The following is a 19,230-nucleotide window of genomic DNA, read 5'->3' as shown; positions in this document are numbered from 1 at the left end:
GCAGCAAACAGCATTTCCCAGTACTGACAAATGTATTTCACTATGCCACAGAACAAGACAAATATGAGTACTGTGTGGGAGGATCAAGTTTGTAAATGGAACTGCAGCTGAAACATTTGTTTAAGAATTTGACAACTCTTCAGTAACGTGATGGCACAGAGTTTGCTCCTAAAAATATCAATGTGAAAAACACAACAGGTTTTATTTACTATGACAAAATCTCTGTTCAGTAAACACAACTGTCTGCGTACTCAAAAACAAACAGAGGGCAGGGTTTGAGCTCATGATTCACCCTCCTTGTATCTAGGTGTTGTGTGTTTTGCCTGTTGCCTCACATCCCATAGCTGAGTACTAACCAATAAAGTAGTCGACACGGTGGCCCATCATGTTGGTGGACTTGGTCGGGCAGTTGAACCGGAGGTACTTGGCCACCGCCTTCTCCTCCTTGGTGGGCTCGCTCACCTCCTGCAGAACCAGACAAACACACAGATGAATATACACACATGAAAACAATATCACAGTCAATGATGCTTTACATTATTCTGACACTGAACTACAGGCAGACAATCAACAACAAATCTTAGAAGTACAGCTAGGGTTGGATAATTAACATAATTTACAGACATTACAGATCTCTTACGGTCCTAAATTTACTTATGTTGCAAATTTCAAATGATGTAAATCCCTATTAAGTGAAACTGTTGCTGAATAGCTAATGACATTATTTAGCAAAGGATGTACAGAAGACAAAAATAAACACTCAGCAGAATACAGTTCATTCAGGTAACAAAGACAAAGGTTGCGCCAAAGCAACAAACACTGGAGGATACTTTTAAAAGGAGAGAAATCCCCTTGAGACAGCGACAAGGCCAAAAACATTACAGAAAGTTTTTTTTATTTTTACTTTGTAAAAAAAAAAAAATAGAAATAAAAAAGCATGATGCAGTTATTTTTTTCTTAATGTAATGCAGAGCTTTTCAGTTGTCAAGAATACACATTGGATTGATTTAAATAACTTTAATGTACTTGAAGTGTGCACTGCGCAGTATCAGGACGGATCAGGACTCAATATCGGCAGATACACAATTGGGGATCGGGGGCCAAAAGGCTTGATCGGGACATCCGTACCAGAATCAATACTGTATTTTAAATCAATCAGGGCAAACACATTCAATGTGAGTCAACACCAGTTGGAAAATTAATCAATTCATGTATTTAAAAAATTATTAATATTACATTTATCAGTATCAAGAAAAATGGCATACAGTGATAATGTTTTTTGCCATAATCGAGCAGCCCTATGACCAAGTTCAAACTACATTTAAAAGGTCAATCATTAAAATTTTCATCACAAAATTAACTTAAAGCTGTATCTGCAGGGGTGACTGTGAAAATGTACTCTCTGTTTAACACAAACAGCAACCTACTGCAAGACTCAGAAGTAATCAAACGTTGTTCAAATAATGTTGAAATCTAAGTGGCTGAAAAAAAAAGCCTGCAAAGTGTATTGGACAGTGTCTCCACCTCTAAATACAAGTACACTTTCTGTCTATTTTGCAAATTCAGGTTTATATAGCAGATGTTCATCTGTAGCGATAACAGAGTCGCCAAAAGTCATCCTTCCTCCTCCCGTCGTCTGCGGCACTGAACCACATGCCAACACCGAGGGAATGAGAGCATCAGCACAATGAGAGTCAGTGCTGCTTTATCCAGTCCAGCTGGCTCCGGCCAGCAACATGAGGAAGACGAGGCCATCAAACAAGCCTTTGTTTAAAGAAGCAGGTATCAGTCACACAGCTCAGTTACACGAGACCCCTACACGGAAAGCCCCCTGTCCCCGTCTATATGATCTACCTGGCTTGATCACATGAGGATTAGCTGCTCTGCTCTAACAGCCATAGTATGTGAAGACAGATTGCTACTAGTGCTCCACATCAACACCAAAGTACTGGTCCTTTAAAACGTATATCCAAGTAATAGTTTTGGCTAGATATGAAACCCATTTCAACCCTTTAATACTGTCAGACACAATGGGAAATGGCAGATGAATAATCAAGCGGAATCATGTCAAAAAAGGAAATACCTGTTGTGTAACGAAGCGTGGTGATCTTTAAAGGCAAACAAGGAGATAACAGTATGTGATGTTATGCAACTGAACTCGAACATGCAGAGACCTAAACGTAGTTAGGTGGTTTATTAGGAACACCCACCTCAAACTAATGCAACAGCCCTGTAATAAATCACTCCTACATGAAGGTTATGAAGTTGTAACTGTTTCAAAGGTTTTGATTAAACTTTATGATAATTTTGTAAGCGGTGGTTTGCGGCGCTGTTGAACTGTACTGTTTCATACTGAGAAGTGTTTCTAATATTTAGCGTACCCTCACCATTGTGCTGCATGATTATGGCCAAAATACTAATCACGATTATTTTGATCAATATTCATATCACGATTAGTCATTGATTTTAGCAACATTTTTATTGCATTTTCACATTAAAATAAACAGAGCACTGTTTTCACTTCCATGCTGTGCTGCACAATGTTGGAAAAAACTGACATTGCAATATTTGTTTCTGCTATATATATTGCAATATGAAAAAATACAGGAATATTCACCCTTTGTTAGCTACATTTTAAAGATAAATGTTTCCATCTGGTGCACTTCAAGAGCAAAATTAGCAACAATAAGAGCTAGATAAACAATTTTATGCTCTTAATTGAATCATAAACACATTGGTTGTATAGATAATATCTATCCCCAAAAGTGAAGCCAAAACATCTCGATCACCGGCTGGTGGCTAGCTATTAGTTTAGGAAGCGCTTGATTTGATATGCAGCAAAGTTTTCTATGACGGAACGTGCATTTTAAACGTCAATATCGCAGGCGGTCATGTTCATTTAATTGTGGGAAGCCAAATTTGTGGGAAGCCAAAATTTTGATCGCGATTAATATTCGATCAATTGCGCTGCCCTACCCTCACTGATTTAAATGGAGCAGATAAAATCACTGAAACCTGAAAATGATAACCTTCATGGATGTAATTACTGCAGGTCTGTTGAATTAGAGAGCATTAGTTTTCGAGGTGAACTAAGTAACTGGTAACCAAGTGCACACTGGAATAATAATCTTGGCTTCTTGGCTTGCTGTGATGTGAAGAACAATCAAATGGTATTAAAAAGTAAAGAGGAATTGTATTTAATGTAGAGTGGTGGTGTTAATAGACAAGACTCTTGGTTTCAGGTATGCTCATAAATGAGATAACAGTATTGTCTTTATTATGCAACTGAACTCAAACAGGCAAGAGGACTACACTCAGTTGCAAGTATATTAGGTACACCTAGCTAAACCTAATGCAGTATAACACACAAAATGTTCAGTTATTGATTAAACTGTTTCAGAGAGGTGTTGATTCAACTTTATGGTCATTTTGGAGGCTGTAGTTTATGGTGTTGTTGAGTTGTATTGTGTTATGTTATAGGCTGAAAAGTGTAATGCCACAGAGGCTAATATTTACTCTACATTGATATAATCATTTCTAAAACTGTTTTAACAAAGACTGAATATTATAATCATGAAGGGTAGGATTTATTGCAGGGCTGGTGAATTAGCTCCAGCTAGGTGTACCTAATAAACTAGCAGCCAAATATTTATCAAAGTAACATTATTGGCTACATATTAAAAAGATTTTTACAAAGAGATAATTGTTGTGTAAAACAGAGTGACGGCGATGGTAATAAACAGGCCTCTTTAACTGTGGACCACTCAATGGTATGAGTTGTGCAGCTGAGCGTAAACACACGAGAACTACCGGTATATCATAATGTCGGCTTGATGCACTGCAACAAGCAAATTCAACATATTTATTCATCTACAATAACAGCATATGGAGTGAAAACAATTAATTTTAGCTTATCCCACTGCTTTGAAGGACACTATCGCAGTGTCCCAAAACCATACATACTGTATACAGTATGTACTACAATAATCCCTTCAGTATGTTTTGCAACTAGTATACAATCAACATACAGAGAATTACACAATACTTGCACCACTGGACGGCAATCAAACTGCAACTTAAAAATGCAACTACCAAAAGGAGCTGCAACAATTAATCAATTAGTTGTCAACTATTAAATTGATCGCCAACTATTTTGATGATCGGTTAATGGTTTGAGTGTTGTCGTTTTTTTTAAAGTCAAAATTGTCTGATTCCAGCTTCTTAAATTTAATATTTTGTGGTTTCTTTACTCCTATATGACAGTAAACTGAATATCATTGAGTTGAGGACGAAACAAGACATTTGAAGGCATCGTCTTGGGCTTTGGGAAACACTGATCAACATCGACTACATATAAAGACAGCAAAATATTTAATCTGTTTTAATTGTTCCACCTGTGATCTGCTTTCCTTCTATACCCTACCTTGTGCAATAATAGTGAACATCAGAAATCACACTCAAAATCTTTTTGTTTTATTTACTATGAATACCAAGTAAGTATAATTCATTTTGTCCCCTTTCCTTGAGCATATTCTAGTATGAAACTGGGAAAAATCCCCTCATCTCAGTGTTCATTTCTGAAATGAATCAAAACTACAAGCACACAATGGTACTATAGTTTTTTTGCTAATCTAGATCTTAAGCAATGCTTCAATGAACAACTGTAATGGGAGCCTGTTAATGTCTTCATCTGTTCTTTCCAGGTGACTTACAAGTAATATAATTATTGTGTCTGATTATGGTGGTACAAACAGGCCATAAATAGTGCTCCACAGACAGACTAAGGAAATGCTTTGTCCCCCGAGCCATCAAACTGTACAACACCTCTCTAGGGAGGGGGGGACGACAAAGGAGGACGGTCTGCAGGACAGATAATAATGCACTGTACTCAGTTTTAACAGTCTCTTCTGCACTATATTCACTTTAAACAGTTTTCTTCATCTCCTTGTATTTTTATATCTGGTATATTTTTTGTATTTTTTACTTTGCACTACTAACTTTTTTTACTGCCTTTTTATTAACATGTTTTGCACTATGGAACTGTGATGCTGGAAACTTGAATTTCCCTTGGGATCAATAAAGTTACTATCTATCTATCTATCTATCTATCTATCTATCTATCTATCTATCTAAATGTATTAAGGAAAGGCGTGGGATCCAAAAATCAACCTACTAACTGTCTTTATAGCATGCATTGTAAGTGTTTTAAGTTGACTGAACCTGTAGCCCCTCCATAAACTGTTGCTTTAACTGAAACTAATGCTCCTAGTCTTTAAAGTGCTCTTCGAGCCTCACTACCTCGCTGCTACCTGCACAGTTGCTGAAATGAATCAAAACTACAAGCACACAATGATACTTTAGTTTTTTTTGCTAATCTAGATCTTAAGCAATGCTTCAATGAACAACTATAATGGGAGCCTGTTCTTGTCTTCATTTGTTCTTTCCAGGTGACTTAGAAGTAATATAATTATTGTTTCTGATTATGGTAGAACAAACAAATCATAAATGTATTAAAATAAAACTACTAACTGTTTTTATAACATGCATTGTGAGTGTTTAAGTTGACTGAACCTGTAGCCTCTCCATGAACTGTTGCTTTAACTGAAATCAATGCTCTCTAGTCTTTAAAGTGCTCCTGCAGCCTCACCACCTACCTGCTACCTGCACGGTTGCTGAAATTAATCATAACTACATAGCTGTTACTCTGCACTATATTCACTTTTAACAGTTTTCTTCATCTTCTTGTATTTTTATACCTGATATATTTTTTTTTACTTTGCACTACTAACTTTTTTACTGCCTTTTTACTCACATGTTTTGCACTATTGAACTGTGATGCTGGAAACTTGAATTTCCCTCGGGATTAATAAAGTTACTATCTATCTATCTATCTATCTATCTATCTATCTATCTATCTACATCAGTCTCACTCCACTTTAGTTTTTTTGCTAATCTAGATCTTAAGCAATGCTTCAGTGAACCACTGTAATAGGAGCCCACTCATGTCTTCATCTGTTCTTTCCAGGTGACTTACAAGTAATATAATTATTGTGTGTGATTATGGTGGTACAAACAGATCATAAATGTATTAAAATCAAACTACTATCTGTCTTTATAGCATGCATTGTGAGTGTTTAAGTTGACTGAACCTGTAGCCTCTCCATAAACTGTTGCTTTAACTGAAATCAATGCTCTGTAGTCTTTAAAGTGCTGCTGGAGCCTCACCACCTACCTGCTACCTGCACAGTTGTTATTATTATGATGCACTGTGTGGACTCATTAATTAAAACTCCCGCAGATTGAACTCACGTTATGTAAACAGGTCTGGTTTAGAGCTGACGCAGCTTAGCCTGACAACGTTTAACGTTACAGTCAGTTCAGTCAGAGTAAAGGACAGTAGAGAGACAGCTCAGTAGCAACAATAGCAACACCACTGTCGTTACCATGTTAACACGTGAGTGCTACGTGTAATAACGGTTATAAACAGAACGAGAACGTCTATTTGAAATACAAACACTAACGGTTGTTTTCGCTAGCCAGCTAATGCTAGCAGCCGTTAGCCATCAACTGGCGTTAACTGCCGCCGGTTAACGGCTCCTCACGAGGATGCTGCCGGTAACAAACACCCGGTAACAGCTCGTTAACACGCACGTGTTGTTTATGTGCCGTCCTTCAGCTCGCCCGGGCGGTAATGTGTAAGAACTGAGTGATGGTACCTGGATCCGTTTCTTGTGCCTCCTGCGCTCCGCCATGATCCTCCAACTCAGCTCCTCCGGCGTGCGCGAGACTGCGGACGCGTACACTCTGAAGTATCGCGAGATTAACCGATTAAAAAACGGTAATTTCATTCACAAGTGTTATGAACAATCTCACTGTGGTTGCTCTGTTGTTTATACATATCATCTTTATGCATATCTTTTACCTTTGAATTTCATTTAGTGATACAGTACATATTTATATATTTTTTAATTTACTAATTTACACTGTGGTTATATATTGTATGTTTGATGCACATATTTGTACATATTTCTTATATTTCTTATTTATTTATATTTATCTACATATATTGTGTTATATATTGTAGCATTATGTACATAATTTACATGTTTCATACTCCTTTATTTCTATTTCTTTATGCTTTATATAAGAGCGACTAATGTCCCAATTTCCCCCCAGGATCAATAAAGTGTTTCTAATTCTAAATCTATGTCATAGTAATTCATGACAGTGAAACAGCTAAATGGAACTAAACCATCATTATTTTTATGATTTACACCTGTGCTTTTTCCTACTGTGACATTTCAAAATGTCTTCTGTGAAAAAGACTTATGGAGGATCATTATACTGATTGTAGCCCTTCAGGTACATCATTCCTTTATGTCTAACACATGTATATGTATATGTATATGTATATGCATATATATTTATTAGTAGTAATGGCAAGTAACTAAGTACGTTAAACCAGGTTAGGCCTACTTGTAGCCCACTTTACATGAGTATCTCCATTTTCTGCTTCTCCACTAACATATTTGAGGGACATATTGTGGATTGATACATTTAGTTACCTTGTAGATTAAAATTAATAAAACAAAATGTAATCAACAAACAATTTATGCCAAGTATTATAGTATACGATACAAATAAGCCTTTATTTATTTATCTTTATATTTATTTATTTATCTATTTTTTAATTTTTTAATTTATTTATTTAATTTCAGAATTAACTTAGATCATCATGGGAAAATTCACAAGCTACCCTTCAGTATATTTAGTAAAAAAAATAAGCCCCACCGTTACCAGCTGCAACATTAAAGTAATAATGCATCAATAATTATTACATTATTTTGAAATTAGTCATTCTGCATAATGAGTACTTTCACTTTTGGTACTTTAATTATATTTTTAATGGTAATACTTTTGTACATTTACATAAGTAAGATTTTGAATGCAGGACTTCTAGCATATAACAGAGTATTTCTACACTGTATTGTTACTTTTACTTAAATAGATAATCTGAGTACTTCTTCCACCACTGATTATTAGGACACCCTTATCTCTTCCCTTAGTCTCCACATAAACAAGTTAATCGATCTTCAATTCGTATAAATTGCCGTTACACATTTAATGCATGATCTCTTTCGGAATATTCAAGACTAGCCTTTTTCTTATTTGAAATCAAATTACTCTTACTTTTAAGCTTTAATATTTATCTTTAAAATTATGGATTAATGTCATAACACTTAGTTTGTTATTGTTTTTGTTGACTGTTTGTCTTGTTTTCTTTTCTTTTATGTTTCTAGTCTGTTTTTTTGCTTTGGAAATGTAGATGCTCAGATTTCCTTTTTTACGCTCTGAAGACTTCTGGTCCATGATGGCTTATAGAGCTACAGGTAATAGGTTATCAGGATTTTATATATTATTTTTTCTCAAAATATGTGGTTCTTGATGTTCACTTATTTATTCCTTACCATACCAGTACTGGTTTTCTATGTAGAAAAACACTTTATTTACAACCCAACAAACGCAAAAAGGTATCAAACATCCAAAAATCTCACTTACATATGTCATTATTCGATTATAAAACCATTCCCATATTATGTCTATGGTCCATATGATGACCTACTGAAAAAATGACAATTAGCAGCTCAAAAATGAAAATAAGTTTAAAGCTACAATCAGACATTTAGAGGCCTGTAATGAAAAAGAAGAAAAGAAAAATAATAATGGACCTTCTTATCGTTTCATAACTCACACATCAGTCTCACTCCACTGTTGTTAAAAAATATATGCACATGTACAGTATATGTAAAATACAAATGTTTAGCAGACACCTGGGCCTAATGTGAACCTGTGCATTAAATGGCCAGGTAGCAAATAGTAAAAAAAAGAAAGAAAAGTATATTCAATCCAGTTAATCATTATGTAAACAAATCCACCACTGTGGCAGTTCAGGAAGAGCCATGCTGTACTGGAGGTGCTCTGCTGGGTCCGGTTAGGTTCACATCTGTCCACATTATCAGTTCTGATCAGGCTGTCTCACTGCTGGCAGATGGAGGGGAATTGTTTTCTGTCTCATGCAGGTGCTCTGTGGATTTGAGGACATCAGGGTCTCTTGGACTCGCCATCATCTCCTCACTGTTGCAGTTCACAGGGGAGCCGATCTCTGATGAGCGGTCGGCGTGTTTCTCAGGGGTGGCCTGTTGGGTTGAGGTGGAGAGCGGCAGGTTCATCATGTACAACACGTTGCCCAGACGCCTGGATACCTGCAGAGGAATAAAGAGAGTTGACACATGTATTAGACATAAAGGAATGATGTACCTGCAGGGCTGCAATCAGTATAATGATCCTCCATAGGTCATTTTCACAGAAGACATTTTGAAATGTCACAGTAGGAAAAAGCACAGGTGTAAATAATAAAAATAATCATGGCTGAGTTCCATTTAGCTGTTTCACTGTCATGAATTACTATGACATAAAATCTGAATTAGAAACACTTTATTGATCCTGGGAAGAAATTGGGATTTTCCAGTCGCTCTTATATAAAGCATAAAGAAATATAAATAAAGGAGTATGTAACATGTAAATTATGTAGATAAATATAAATAAATAAGAAAAATAAGAAATGTGTACAAATATGTGCATCAAACATACAATATATAACCACAGTGTAAATAAGTAAATAAAAAAATTCTGAGAAGTGGGAACTATTAAGCATGTTAAATATAAATGCAAGAATAGCATAAATAAGAATTAGATAATAATTAGTAGTAATAATTAGAGAATAAGAATAGAGCAGAGCCATCGATAAAATTACTAGTCGCACCTGTGTTTTTCCTACTATGACAAGTCAAAATAAGGTAAAATCTCTTATATTTGTACAATATTTACATAATATTCTCATTTTGATTCTCCATATTTTTACTATTGCTACTTCTGTTTACTCCGCATATAGTGTACCACATATATTACATGTTTAGGTTGTTTTTGTGCAGGTTTTTCTTACCAAAATCAAATTGGTCTAGTGATAGATAATGTCACATGTTGTACAGATTGTAATGCCCTCTGATGCAAGTTTGTGATTTCAGATTTTTGGCTCAATAAATTAAATTAATTATATACTCAAAAACAGAAATAAACAAAAGCGATGAAAAGCTTTATATAAGTTACATTTTATTGAAGAGTTATTGTGTAGAGTTGCACAGGCATTCCTGAGATTTACTTTAATGTAGCACACATCCCGTCTTTATAGGGATCAAGTTTTGATATTTCTTTCCTTTTGTGACTCAGAGTCTGAGTCATAGTCGGTGTTTCCTACCTGTGAGCGGATCTTAAGAGCTGGTCCCAGTTTGAGCCCCAGTGTGTCCAGTAGATGCTCCTCTGACAGCAGCGGCAGCGTCTCCCCGTCGATCATGTGGTCCTTGAACGTCTGCAGAGTGAAATCACACAAAAACGTCAGCACAACAAAGACACAACAGAAAGAATAAAGACAGAAAAGTGTAGAAACCAACCTGAGCATATTCTGAACATGTAGGTATACTGTTGATAAAGTTGTAGACATCATTCACTGTCCACTTCCTTATGTCTTCAGACACCTCATCACCATTAAGAAAGAGATTGGGTGGACCTGAAAAAAATAATGACATACATATTTGTTGGTGCTGTAATATTAATTTGCTAAAATAATATATTGTAATCTATGTTTAGAAACTCACCAGGTGGAAGGAAACCATTTCCAGGGACTGGGAACATGTAAGGCATGCCAGTGAGCGCTCCACCAGCGGAGGGATACATGAACTTCTCCTGGAAAGCTGAACATTGGCTGGATATGTCTTTATCATTTGCACCGCTGTTGGCCACATCTGATCCATCTTGACTGTTCACACAGGCTTTACGCAGGCCTGGCTCTCCATCTTTGTAGTTCTTCCTGCTTCCTGCGGCGAGCTCAGAGTCCATTTTTGCTTGATGATGCGTCTTGCTGGTGGGGCACTCCTCTCCCATGTCCCCCTTTGCCTCCACCTCTTTCTCCTCCCCTGATGTGGCTCCCGGGCTCTGCTCCACACTTTTATCTTCAGTTTGGCCCTTCAGGTTGGACACGTGGCTCTCTGCGTTCTTGTGAGCGTTCGGCCTCCTGCCAGCCCTGCGTCCCCTCTCTCTGTGCAGCGTGCTCATTGGTGGGTAAGGACTGGCCGACATGAGGATGCTGTTTGAGTGCAACTCATCCAGGGTGGGACGGTGGACGAAGACATCGTGGCCGTCTGGCATGCGTTGACGACCTCTGAACGCCATGTGGTTGGAAGGGTACGACATGTGATTGTCCATTCCCATAAGTCCCTTCTGGTGGGCATTCTCCAGCTCCTTCTGGTGCAGGATTGCATTCATCTCCATCCTGAATAAGACCACACACCAATATTAGACATACAGTATTTATGCAACAATGGAGCCACATTTTCACACTCTGTTATTAAAGTAAGGTCTGACAATGCATGAAATGTGATGTGGACCTGTGTGTAGATGGAATATTTCTGTGAGTGGCTGATGATTTTCTGCACACACTACCTGGCTATATTTTGTTTGTGAATGAACTCCTGTCGCCGGGCAACTGTTTCCATGGGCTCCGAGGGTAAGAAGCCGTAGCCACCTGAGAAAAACAAAAAAGACAGACGGGCTGTTAATGCTCATTCACATTCCTTAAAGGTACAGTGTGTAGGATTTGGTGGCATCTAGTGGTGTGGTTGCAGATTGCAACCAACTGAGTTGGGTTGTGGGTCCAACAAACACAAGACTTTCAACTTGGAGACTCGTGTTTGAGACCGGTGTTTTGTTATGTAAGTTACGTTAATGACGGTTGTCACGTGACCGTTTCCTGCACTGACGTTACGTTGTTTTCCGTACATGTTTAACTTGTTTTAAGCCCAACCACAAGTCAGTGTTTGGTTTGTCCGTTCTGGGCTACTGTAGAAACATGGCGGAGCAACATGGCGGACTCTGTAAAGAGGACCCGCTCCCTATGTAGATATAAAAGGGTCATTCTAAGCTAACAATAACACAACGATTCTTAGTTTCAGCTGATTACACACTAATGAAAACACAGTTATGAATATTATATTCCATTTCTGTTAATAAATCCCCTGAAATGATACACACTGTTCCTCTAAGACGATACAGGCAGGCTGGGAATGTATGAATGTGCATTGGGCCGTGCTCACCTGCTCCAGGGAAACCTCTCCCAGGCATGACATTGGCATGGGGAGGTAGAGGTGGACCCAGGTGAGGTCCCATATGCATCTGTCTGGCTTCGGAGGCTACCATCTCGGAGGGCTGAACCATCTCTCTGATGAAGGAAAAGCAGGGAAAATCAGTTATGATATCAAGGGACAGATATCAGCTGTGATAATTGCTGTTTTATTAATGACTAAGGTATATCTTAGTCTCTTTAAAAACATTTTTGTTGAACAGAAACGTGCATCAGATGATTCTCTCAAGAAGCTTTCTTCTTCACTTATGCACATGTAACTGATAATTCTCAGTGGTGCCCTTCACCAGGGAGCTACTGTTTTCGGGTTTTAAGAGTGAATTCAGGTACACACCTCTCCATGAAGCGAGGTTCGAACTGCGCTTGGACCCCCTGTAACCTCTGCTGCCCCTGAGCAAGGATCTGTGGAGCCATGGCCATCTGGTTCCTCATTATCAGCTCTTGCCTCTGTCTGAGCTCTGCAAGAGAAGAAAAAGCACCACGGGTCACCGGAGGGTCACCAGTTTAGCCACAAGAGACGTGCACTGACTGGGAAAGCTGGAGACTGCAGGTACTACTGAGCAGGTAACAATCCACTAAAATCAATACATTGAAGACAAAGTCACACAGTTGGTTTAATCTGTTTGGAGCTCCAGATTGAACAATTTAGATGGTGTCAGGAAATGTGTAAACTAAAAAACATAATTATTGTGATTGTCTAAATTCTGCATCTATTTTAAACTGTAATTTATTTGAAAATGACACTTTTTCAAGTTATCTTGTACTCCTGATATATTTAAAGTTGTTGTTTTCATTTCTCACCTCCAGCTGATATGCCGTTGACCAGACGGTACCAGTGCTTCTCATCCAAAGCCCCCTGCTCTCCCAGCGCTGTCATCTTCCTCAGCTGCTCCCGTGGGGTCATGACACACACACGACCTTTGACCTCCACCTGAACACTGTAGGAGTTTAAAAAGAAGGTCAAACATGTGATAACTACTTTGACAATCTACTGTAATATTGCATGATTTTTTGGAGCTTTCATGTATAAATTCATAGAAAACTTGGATGGATGCATACATTTAGTTATTTCTTATTACTGCCACAAGGGGGCAGCAAATATCTACACATTAAAGAGCCTGTTAATGGTCACTGAACTTTGTGGTATTATGTTATGTTTTTTCCATAAAAAGAATACGAATCTCACTAAAATATCTTACAAACACACAAATATCACCATTACTCTCTCTCCCCCTTTCATAACTATCACTGTCACTATCAATAAAGGCAAAAATCCCCCCAAAAATCTTAAAATATATATTCCCACTAGACTAGACATTGTCATCACGTATCTAAGAAAACACAGACAAAACATATTTTATTCTACCAATCAAACTTAATTTTAAAAACTAGAGGATTGTTTTGTGGTTGTGTTTTATTTAAGCAGAGCGGTGACAAGGAAATATCTGTACTGAGATTAGAACAGACTGACAAAATAAAATATAGCCTAAATAATAAAATGTAAAAAAAACGGTGGCTTCCATAAACTGCCCATATGTGATCCATGCACATACGCAAATACATCCGCTAACATTCGATCCTTCCTCTCACCTCTCACCTCCACCTTAGCATTAAGCATTAATCTTTAACCAACCTTAACCCTAACCCTCACCGTAACGTAAACCTAATCCTAAACTTAAATTTAACACCTAAATCCAAATCCTAGCCTTACTGTAACACTAACCCTTAAAAACGTGGAGGCCAGCAAAAATTGCCCTTGTTTGGAAGATTTTTCTCGTCTTTCTCTCCTTGCCAGAACATCTGTTCCTCATAAATATAGTAATAAAAGGACACTCACACGCACACATACACACTCCAACTGGCCACATTGTTCTTGGCTGAGCCGGCAGCTTGTGTAAACAAGCGCAAATCGACTTAGACACCTCCAATTAGCCTTCTACACAGCAGAAATCCCATTACAATATATGATACTGTAAACGACAGCGCAATAATCCAGTGCTGCTAATCCTAGGACCAGAGTGAGCAATATGCTGCTGGGTGGATGAATCCGAATCTGCACACAAATTCACCATCCGCCTTTTCATAATATATTAGTGATCATAATTGTTTTGATTGATATGTTTGCCAATGTTGCAAATAGGGCTGTCATGATATCAGATTTCCACTACATGATTATTGTGGTCAAAAGATGAAGATATTGCGATATCTATAGAAAAATTTAAATAATAATAATAATAATAACAATCCTATCGGTCAAATTCATTTTTAACTTTGTTTATTGTGCATTTTGTTTCTTTTTTGGCAAATGAATTACACTGAAAATAAGAGTGTAGGGAGGTGGAGAGAGAGTCTGTAACCATAACTGTATACAGTATATAAATTAAGAGACGCTGAGTTATTTACATGATATTATCATATGTATTATTAACACGATATCAAAAATAATTAAATAATTAAATAAAAATAAATTTGCCAAAATTTCCCGGCCACATGCACACAAACACACATACACACGCACACACACACACACACACACCCCCCAAATCAAAGGGCCAACCCCAGATTATTACTTTGCTGTTAATGTTACTGTTACCCAATGTACTTTCTGTTTTTTGTGTTGTCCTTCCTCACCTGTTATGTCTCTTTGCACTAAATAAAAGACAAATTAACAAAATATCAATATTTTATTTTAAAATATCTCGATTATCGCCAATATATTGCGACACCCTCAGTTGCAAACTGTGCACATGTACCACATGTTTTCATTCCCCTCCCCCCCAGAGAAATGCTGTCATAAGATTTGCCCCGAGGCCTTGAGCATTATCCACAGTCCCTCAAGTTCCCTCTGAAGCCCATCTAATCTGAGGGCTGTAATCCGCCTATTAGTCCAGCAACAGTCTGCTAGCTACATCTGCTGACCTGCCTGAGACCGCCCTGCTGGCCCGTCCAACCCCCATCCCCACCTTCCCAGGCCCCCGCTACCCCCAGGATCCTATTAGCTAAGTCCTGGCTATACAGCACTTTAAAGGGATGTGTTGGAGGTAATCCGCACGTTTAGAGTTTTACCCTCAGCAAACCTTGCCTGTAAGCATCCCGGACAATACACCCTAAGTGCTAAGCCTATTAGCCTCCATTAGCTCCCAGGATGTCCTAAAAACACCTTGGGGATAAATCCGGGGATGCAATCGGTTTATGTGGAGCTATGTGGCGCGAACACACGCACCCTGCCTCCACCTACGTCGCTGCCAATGTCATAACAGCTAGCATCAGCAAATGAGAAGAAATGTATTTCAACATTTACGCCTCTGTAATTCCCAAGTGGGCACTAAGCTGTGAGCCTCAGGGCGTTGTGAAATGTGTTATCGCCTTCACATTCTCTCCACTGGGAATTAATGATGTGTGATACTGTAAACAACTGTACATTTTTCAAGATGATTAGACTTTTTTTCTTAACAGCTTACATACTTAACAATTAAATATGGAAAGTAAAATCATCAAAGCAAGAAATATGAGTTTGATCCCTGAGTGTCTACATAAACAGAAAATAGTGCCACAAACTGTGACAGGCTGTTGCCTCGGAAAAAGAGGCGCCTGTGTTAGCACCAGATTGTGTTAGCATCACATGCGAGTCAAAGAGTTAAGCTGCCAGTTTAAAAACAAAAATTAATATGTGCCAATTTTTTAAAAACACTTTCTGAATATTTCCAGAATCCCCAAAGACTCTTCTGACCATCTGGATGAAAAAAATATTCATTCTGCTGCACAATAACAAAATATTTTAAAACTATTTCTCAAATGTGCTTCCTCTTTTTTTAATAGAAGCAAAAAGATTGCCTTATTATTTTGTATGAAAATGTAAATATTGGAAAGAAACATCTAATTCATCTAGTTAACTGTTAGGAACCTGCCTCGGTGAGATCACAGTGCAACAGGACAATGTTCAAAACAACATGCTAATAATAAAACCATCATATACATAAGAAAATATTAAAATAAACAAAGTACCATGAATATAAAAAGATAAGCTAAAGACAAAATACCTTAAAGTGCAAGAAGCTTGCTGATAATGTTACTGATAATAACATTTTTAATTGAGTTTCACATTGTGCAAATTGAGCAAAGATGATCCGTCTACCATCTTTGTTTGGATTAGGAAAGACAGTTGCAATTTCGGAAACAAGTTCAAAGTTAGGGCTGCACGATTTTGAAAAAATATCTAATCTGATTGATATTGCAATTGCGATGTGATTTGCGATATAAGAGGGAATGATCATTTTTACATTATTATTCTCATTTTCATTGAAAAACATATTAAATGATTATTAAGTGATTTGGGATCTGTACCAAACAAAGATGTTTTCTTAAGTCTGTAGAATATGACGGGTAGGTCAGAATGTCTCTGCAGCACCACAATATTTAATTCAAAACGGTATTTTGACACATTAATAAATATTGCGCCAATTTGAAATGTTTGATTAATTGTGCAGCGGACAGAATATTTTTTCATCCAAATGGTTAAAAGAGTCTTTTATGATTCTGTAAATACCTTCAGAAAAGGATTAAGTGTGTTGTTAAACACTTTTTTTTGTTTTTGAAAGATTAACAGTAATTTTGTTTTTTGGGAAAATCACATGCTTAGCTCTGTGACTCCAAACATGAGAGGCACAAAGTGTGGCTGCGCTTGTAGGAACTTGGAGGAATTCTTTGTTAAGGCCTGCTCTATCACAGCTAACACTTTGATTAGGTTTTGTTTTAAAGATGCAGTGTGTAGGATTTGTCGACATCTAGTGGTGAGGTTACACATTGCAACCTACTGAAGCTTCTCCCGTGTGCCAAGCGTGTAGAAGCAGCCCCGTTCTCATTTCCAGGGTGTCAAATATGGCGCTTTTGTCACGGCCCTGGGTGCGCGATACCACCACACAAGGCACCTTGAGCGCCGGTATGTGACGCACCGGTCTTTAACTACAATGTAAGCTCATCCGCTGCAACAGTAAACACTGGAAAGAGCTGTGATGACGTTGTTTAAAGAGCGAAAGAGTCACACCGGGCAGGCGGGAGGGGAGGCGGATGGGTCCAACAAACACAAGGCTTTAAATCCAGGTGACCGCTGTTTATGCCCCGTGCGTTAAATTTCTCTATCACTTTATAATCAACTAATCGTTCGTGTCCCGTGTTCACAACATTAAGTCACATTTTCCCTTTACAAATGTGGTCATTTCAAACCCAACCATGTTGTTTTTTCCGAAACCTAACTAAGTGGGTTTGGAGCCAGAACCTAACCGAGTGTTTTCACTTAATTCACAAGGTTAAGCACGTGTTTACTGTGACCGAAAAGTGACACCGAGGGGTCTGACAAGGCGTCAGAATGTGACGAGTTGGAATGAGAACGTGTTGGTTGGAGAACTACGGTGGCCGACGCGAAAATGTGAACACAAAAATGTCCCTATCTAGAGGCAGTGTTTGGTTTGTCTGTTCTGGGCTACGGTAGAAACATGGGGGCTGGCTCCGTGAAGAGGACCCGCTCCCTATGTAGATATAAACGGCTCATTCTGAGGTGACGAAAACACAACAATTCTTATTATCAGGTGATTATACACTAAAGAAAACATAGTTATTAATATTATATTCCATTTCTGCCAATAGATCCCCCTTAATGCTACACACTGTTCCTTTAAGTTTACGTAAGTAAGGTCGTAGACTTAACGTATAGACTTAACGTATACCGCCGTAACACATCTTCAAACCCGACCTCGCTCAAACTTCTTACAGAATCTTACATGGATGTTTCAAGATAAGTGCATTTTGTGAGTGAAACTGTCATTACAGGTGAGCTTGAAAACCTCTTCTCTCATATTTCCTCAACAAACAGGCCACACCGCAGCTGTCAAATCCGGGGATTGGGCTCCTTGGATTTGCTGTTGCCTGGTTAATCTCATTACAAGAATGAATTAAAGGGAAAAATTGCTGACGACTTAGATGGAGCCCTGAGGAGGTCATATCAGACAAGACAGAAGTATTGTCTGGTCCTTCCTAATCCCCCCTCACACAACATGTTAGATTCTGTCAGTTACAAGAAGCAGATTAGATTTTATGAGAGTTGTAAGTGGCGAGCTGCAGGTATTGATTTAAGAATTACTTGTGGTGTCATAAACTCACATGACAACGTGTTGAAATAGATGAGGATCAAATCAAATATAAATCAATATATATAGAAATATATAGTTTAATGTCAACACAAATCATCACAGTTGATAAAAAAACAGTCATCAAGTATTTCAGCATCATTTTCATTTCAATAAGCGCTATTTACAGAATCTGGGCTAATTATTAGGTTAATTATCCAGATTTCAAGGTTGTTCGTCTAATCGCATTGGCCTTTAGATTAATCACTTACTGAGGGATCAGCAGCCTTTTATACAGTTTACTGCTCACATTACGCATGACAGGATAAACCATGTGAAAGTTTTGCATTTTTATAACATTGTGATGCAAATATTCAGCTACGTGCATGGATTTTAAGGTTGTTACTGTTATTTTTGATCACATGCTGAGGCATCAGACACTTGTACTGTATATATTATATATTCTGGAATAAACCAACAGAGTAAATGTGACTTACAAAAACTAAAATACAACCTAAACAAATCAGTCACAAAGAAAGAAAAGGAGAAAAGAGGAAGTTTTAATGGACTTACCTGCAAGTTTGCACCAGTGAGCAGAGTTTGGAACTGGTTTTGTCCCAAAAAAGTAGAAAATGTGGAGGAAAAAACCTTTGGACAGCTCACAGACTGTGTCTCTCTTCTGTCCCTCTTTCACTTCCAACTAAAGGGCCTCCCACTAACCAGCCAACTGGTCTGAGCGCAGCCTGCTGCCAGCTAACTGCCTTAACTAAAAAAGACCTTTTAAATACCGATTCATTTCATCTCCATTAGATGGCCTTATCTCCTGCGGTAAGCCCTCCCTGACCTGACATCACT

General features: G+C 38.0%; 2 protein-coding genes and 1 long non-coding RNA gene across 4 annotated transcripts in view; 1 reads left to right on the top strand and 2 right to left on the bottom strand.

Moving 5' to 3' along the window:
* Window positions 1–6,843, bottom strand: part of sec62 (SEC62 homolog, preprotein translocation factor) — an 18,008-nt gene extending 11,165 nt beyond the window's left edge. For both annotated transcript variants that reach the window (XM_074651752.1, XM_074651753.1), the window contains exons 1-2: window positions 6,717–6,843; window positions 357–465 (exon numbers count right to left, since the gene is read on the bottom strand). In XM_074651752.1, the coding sequence (XP_074507853.1) occupies window positions 357–465; window positions 6,717–6,752 (145 nt within the window). In that variant the 5' untranslated portion in view covers window positions 6,753–6,843. The remainder of the gene's footprint in view (window positions 1–356; window positions 466–6,716) is intronic.
* Window positions 6,701–10,844, top strand: LOC141777485 (uncharacterized). Its single transcript, XR_012595905.1, has 3 exons — window positions 6,701–6,838; window positions 10,288–10,527; window positions 10,705–10,844. It is a non-coding gene; the product is annotated as an uncharacterized LOC141777485 (long non-coding RNA).
* samd7 (sterile alpha motif domain containing 7) lies at window positions 8,433–19,230 on the bottom strand. Its single transcript, XM_074651747.1, has 9 exons — window positions 18,949–19,230; window positions 13,055–13,191; window positions 12,588–12,711; window positions 12,207–12,331; window positions 11,557–11,638; window positions 10,713–11,386; window positions 10,509–10,624; window positions 10,316–10,426; window positions 8,433–9,263 (listed from the first exon to the last, which is right to left on the bottom strand). The coding sequence occupies exons 2-9, from the start codon at window positions 13,155–13,157 to the stop codon at window positions 9,027–9,029; spliced, it is 1,572 nt and encodes a 523-aa protein (XP_074507848.1). The 5' UTR covers window positions 13,158–13,191; window positions 18,949–19,230; the 3' UTR covers window positions 8,433–9,026.

Source organism: Sebastes fasciatus, chromosome 11 (assembly GCF_043250625.1).
Source record: "Sebastes fasciatus isolate fSebFas1 chromosome 11, fSebFas1.pri, whole genome shotgun sequence".
NCBI lineage: Eukaryota > Metazoa > Chordata > Actinopteri > Perciformes > Sebastidae > Sebastes > Sebastes fasciatus.
The sequence above is the reverse complement of the archived record's forward strand: the minus strand, read 5'-3'. Positions and strand labels throughout refer to the sequence as shown.